We start from the raw sequence: 6000 nt of genomic DNA on the forward strand, positions 1-6000 counted from the left end.
TTAGGGAACTCCTTGTCAGGAGAGAACATTATCTGCATTAGCATTAATGGGAATTGTACATACATTTAATGTAAATATTTCTTACAATAAGGACACTAAAAGGCACTATGGGTCTGACAAAAACTAGGGAATTAAGCACCCTTGAACTTTGGGGTATTAGAAATCTAGCTCTGAATTTTGCAGCTCAGGCCCTCTTTACTAGAAGACACTTTATGTCTCTCAGTTATATCCACACAACCCAATGACAGTAACAAAGAATAGTTCATGAATCACTGAAGTTTTTGGCACTATTATTGTGGCATTTATGTCGCAGCAGTATGTAGGAGAAGGCATGGAATTGTCTACCCCAGGAGGAGGAAAGGCAGAGTTTGGGGCTGTTCCATGCACACAAGGGGGGGTAAGCAATCTGCCATATCCATGAAGATGGAGAAAATTACTTCCCTGAATGAATACTCCTTGCTCTGCAGAGTGGCATGGAGTGAGTGGGGCAGGGCCATAGCTCTGACTCCGCCTTACCCCGTTTTAAATGCAGGGACTGCTACTACAGGAGGCCCTTACATAACTACACAAGAGTTGGGCAATCCTCTGAGCTGTCTGTGCAAAGGCCACTCACAATCTGACTCTTGCCATGACCATAACGCTCACTGCTGTTTAGATGTAACTGAGGGCAGCATATTTGGGTCACAATCACTTACTAGCATTTCCTCTTACAGCTTAGGAAATTATTTTTTTAACTTCTTGTCTTCCACCTTGCTTGCCCAGGTATTAAGCTACTCCATCCCTTGAACCTGCCCAGGGCACATGCTACGTGATATCCTGACCTTTCTATTTCCCATATAACCCCATTCTTAGCAGCAGTTGCAATCACTACATTCACAACTCAATGCCCCACACTGTTGGTTACATCAGTGGAAGTGCTCCTGGTGAGGACATGCACCACCAAGAGAAAAAGCTAGTATGGACATGAAAAATCACAGTAATTACTGTGGTGGCATTCTGTCGACCTAACTTAGGTCGACTTAATTTTGTAGTCGAGACAAGGCCTGAGCAAGAAATTGTGCATACAAAATTGCAGAATCAAAATTCAGAAGACAAAGTTGAACCCATTTTGTAATTGTAGCCTTAAACAATGAGTAAGAATGATCTGTGTTGCACTCTGTTTTAGTATTTAAATAAGATCCAGCATTGGTTAAATTGGCACATTTTAGTCCTTTGGATGCGCTGGGGATTTATGGTTTATAATATGAACTGTGAAATAGCTAGCCATATACAGACACCTGCAGTAGCAAGCTCCATGTGAGCCATGATCAGCACAGACAACATCAAAGTCGATGACAAAAACTGATGAGTCACCTGCTGTATGGGAATTCAAGCACGATGTCCCATTCATTTCAATACAATTAGCCCACTGCGTAACAGTCTGAATAAACCAACAGGTTACCTTTCAAAGGCCTTACACCTTGCTTTCTTCTGTATGAAGGACAGAACCTACTTTTATGACTAAAGAAACTCTTTTGACTCTTTCCCCTGTATAAAAGAAAGGGATCCTCATCTAGCCTTATTTTTTTAAATTGACCTTTGGATAGAGAACAAGCCTGGAAACTTTCATCCTGAAAGGGGAAAGTGCCACAAATTGAAAATGGGGTAATAGTGGAAACACTCAGTCTTATATCTGCTGGTCACACCTGCCGCAGCTACAATGCACAGCATCACATTGCCTTTACAAACATATTAAATTGGCTTGGCAAAGGAATCTCCAGGAGCACCAGATACCATGACACTCTTGGATGAAACACTTAATCTTGAAAATCTATAATATTCAGCAGAAGTGACATCTTTCCTCCTGTCAGCTGTTGGATGTCAAACACTTCAGTTAATATAAACAGCAACAGCAGATAACATATACAGTACTTTTCAGCTCTCATACAGTACCTTTTCATGGATGCTGCTGTATTCAAACAAATCCCTTCATAGTGCCACCTGCTATTCTCTCATTAAGAGCTGGGAGTGAGAGAAGAGTAAATGGTATCACATTTAAAAAATACAGCTGCAGTTGAACTCTCTCTTGAAATGCAAGGTTTTCATAATGTAAAACAGCATAATTATTCTTCTCACACAGTACCCCAAAGCCCCTCTTTTTCAGAAGTCCCCCAACATCCTTGATTTGTAAGGCAGATAGCTATTTGTAGTTCTGTTGTAGATTCTCTTTCTCCTTTTCACAGGTGCAATATGATAATCAAGCTAGTGCTGTAAATGCATCTTTTTATGTTCTGTGAAAAAAGAGTGGCTTGGAACACAGCAACAGGAGTGAGACATGCACCACGCCATAGACAGCATTTTCCACTCAAGTTTTAAGGGCTTCCTAGAGAAAAGAAATAAGTTAAGAATAGCCTAATAAAGCATAAGCCACCTGTGAATCATTCACGTGCAGCTGTGTGAAAAGAAAAATGGCACATAGGCAGTGTCCTTTCCTGCTGTGCAATAAAACTGTAATTCTGCACAAGTTTTATTTGACTTTATCTGGGTGAGAAATCAAACTTTAAACTGAGCAATGCACTAATTCCCACCATTTTAAAAACACAGATGTTGTTCTGCTCCTTTTCTCTTTCTAATAAATGAGAACCTGGGAATAGTCAGGTTTCTTCTGATAGATTTCTTGATTTTATTAACTTTTGAAGTGCCAGTTACAATCATTATGACTCAGCCTTGGTGCTTTGTTTAAAGGGTCGGAGATGCTGCTGGGAAGGATTTTCTCTGGCATCATGAGAACGATGTACTGAGTACAGTTTTTAAAGTAGAATAGCTAAGAAATAGGTTCAAAGTAAAACTCCATATCTAGCATTTCCTCAGGCAGTGTTTAAAATCCAGACTGGAATTTTATGGCTTAATCTTATCTGTGGTTTATAAACATATTTTTAATCTCAGTTTTTGGTTTCAAATTACTGACATTGCTGCAAGAAGCTATACTGCAGATAAAAGGAATATTTGCCATCAGGTGCATTGTCTGGGAAGACCCACTGTGTTGTGCATGGTTTATCTCTGTCAGATGGAAGAGACTAGATTTTTCTGGCAAATTGAAAAACAAAAATGATGGTGATGATAATTTTTCCAATTCCTTCTATTCTGTTTCACTGACTCACTGCATTTTACTTCTAAATCTGAGGTTGAATCCTGTCCCCATTGAAGTCAACAGCAGAACTCCCATAGATTTCAAAGGGTCAGGACTTCAGCCATGAACTTTCTGGCTCAGTGCTCTCTCCAATCAAAGCAAAGGAAAACCCCTTGAAATATTTGTGTAGGGCTCAACAAAGTGCTGCCCTGTTTCAGCAAAGCTCTTAAGCATGTGCTTAACTTTAACCCACTGAACTTTAAGCATGTGTTTCAACTGCTTTGCTGGATCAGGAACGGAAATAAGGGATTATGAAATATTGAAGTATTCATTTAGTTGTGAGGTTCATTCCTCTTCCTTATCCTTGTCAGTGCTTTATTATTTTTTAAAATAGATCAGCCTTCATCAAGAGGCTGATGAATAGTCAGCCTACTGTGCCAAGAGTAAGGTTCTCTCAAATTCTGAGGTGCTTGAACTAGCTAACTAGACCTAGGGGTAGCTGCAGCTCCACTGATCTTCTGCTAAAATAATGATATACTCCTAAACAATTCCTAGCTGCTGACAATTAACTTGATCTGATTGTTTATCCCCTTTGATACATTCAACAGATTTCATGCTCACGTCAATGTTTGATGGAACATTTCTGTACAAATCTAGTTTTCCTGTACACTCAGATTTGAACTTTTGCCAAAAGCTGCCATGTAAGTCATTGTGTTGTCCCTGTATTTGGAGACTTTGAAAACTGACAGTAGTTGCTTCCATGTATGTGTACACCCACTAAAATCAGGTGTGCACTACAAAAAGGGAGTCATAGGGAAACCTAATCATTCAGTTCAGTGCAAATGTAAATATATGCGATGAAACATATGCTTAAGTGCCTCTATCCTGCTGTTTTATTTCCTGTCAGGATGAGGATGAAGAGGTTGAAGAAGAGATTAATGGAGTACTGGCAACAATTGCAAACAGTTGTAATGTCTCTGACAAGATTAACAAGGTTGATTCAAAGCAAAACATCAATACCAGCAGTAACAGAAAAGAGGAGAAAAGTAAACACAGTGGGTGTAGTTCACCAATGACAGTGATGAAAAGACTCTTCTGTATCTCTGACTGTTTCTATGTTAAAAACCCATACCACATAGACAACTATGCCAGACTCTCTTTCCCATTATCATTTATCATAATAAATGTATTTTACTGGGTGTATTATTTGTATTTCTAAGTATTTTAAACTATAAAACTGTCATGTAAATGAAGGTAAGACATAATGAGTACAGTTGGGAAAGTTGCATTGGTTTTGTCAAAGTGACATTTTTATTTTACAATGCAGTATGGTTAGGGCCCTACCAAATTCATGGCCACAAAAATGCATCACAGACCATGAAATCTGATCTCCTCCATGAAATCTGGCTATTGTAGGAGAGGAGCAAAGCTGGAGGCACCCCAGCTTGGGGGCTCCTACCATGCGCCGGGCTCCAGCTGCTAGTCCTGGCCTAGGCTGGGGAGGGACTGGACTACTTCTTCTCCTGCAAGGGCTGCTCCTGAAGGCAGGTCAGATCCATCTCTGGGAATGTCCCCCAGCTGCAGGAAATGCCACAGCTACTGGCTGTGAGCCAAGCTCTGAAGGCAGTGTAGAAGAGAGAATGGCTCTCAGCCCCCAACCCGGGCAGAGAGGCTGGGGCCCCAGCTATCAGCCCCAAACCTGGGCAGAGAAGGAAAACCCAGACGTATAGTAACCCACCCTCCATATCCTGCAACCCTCACTTCTGCGCTGCTGTTGGCGGCCGCATTGACTTTAGAGCTGGGCACCTGGCCAGCAGCTGCAGCTCTCTGGCTACCCAGCTCTGGTGGGTAAGCAGTAAGGGTGGCAAAATCCCACAACCACCCTACAATAGCCTTGTGACTCCCTCATGACCGCCTTTTGGGTCAGGACCCCCATGGTTGCAACACTGTGAAATTTCAGATGTAAACATCTGAAACCCTGAAATTGACTATTTTTAAAATCCTATGACTGTGAAATTGACCAAAATGGATCATGCATTTGGTAGGGCCCTAATTATGGTAAAAGCTTGCCATTTTATCAAATAGTACTTCTATTGAGTTTCAGGTTAAATTACTGTTCATCTGTTAAATTACTGTAGTATAAGATCTGTTACTGTAAATTACTATAGTCCAAAATTGACCTAATTTTAGCATGCCTATCCCTCTGTGTACTATTTATCAAAAGCCAACAAGTTCTGTTTTTAAATGTTAAATTTTGTAAAATGAGAGAGTTATATAACACTAATTTCTGCACTGCATCAAATATATTTAAAAATAAAATCAGTAAAGTTATTTTTCTGTTATGTTTCCATCATTATGTCCCCTCTGGCTTTGTCAATAATGCATACATCTCCAAGAATATTATGTAACAACACTTTTATCACTGGAGATTACATTTTTTTTGCTTAACAGCAAATAAGTGGTTTGAGGGATTGAACTATTAACACAATCCAAAACCACATGTAAGACTTTGCAAGATTGCAAATAATTAGTAACACTGACCCCTAAAAATACATAGAACTCCCAAAGCCAAAGAGCTTGGATCCAGATCTGTAATCTTCCCAAGTGAAGAGATGTTTAGATGTGGTGTTTAGGTGTGGGCCAGTCTCTAATGGAACATGGCCATTTATACTGCCGTTTACACCCTCGCAGATAACCATTACGCCAGGGCTAAACCTGACGTGCTTAGTTTAAAGGGACAATTTCCCTTTCAATCAATCTCCATAGAATATTTCACCTTTATTTAGCATAACTCAAAAATTCTAACCAATCTTAGTTTTCACATGCAGTAATTTTCCAATTGCAAACTGATAGTCTTACACAGCTAAAATTGTGACCCGGCTAGCAGAATA

General features: G+C 40.0%; 1 protein-coding gene across 1 annotated transcript in view; it reads left to right on the forward strand.

The window, feature by feature from the left end:
* Nucleotides 1-4328, forward strand: part of LOC112109443 (gamma-aminobutyric acid receptor subunit pi-like) — a 52768-nt gene extending 48440 nt beyond the window's left edge. The window contains exon 9 of the mRNA XM_024203962.1: nt 4017-4328. Coding sequence (XP_024059730.1) covers nt 4017-4328 — 312 coding nt within the window. The remainder of the gene's footprint in view (nt 1-4016) is intronic.
* Nucleotides 4329-6000: the final 1672 nt, after the last annotated feature.

Source organism: Terrapene carolina, unplaced genomic scaffold, assembly GCF_002925995.2.
Source record: "Terrapene carolina triunguis isolate 2854851 unplaced genomic scaffold, T_m_triunguis-2.0 Scaffold95, whole genome shotgun sequence".
In the NCBI taxonomy this organism is placed as follows: Eukaryota; Metazoa; Chordata; order Testudines; family Emydidae; genus Terrapene; species Terrapene triunguis.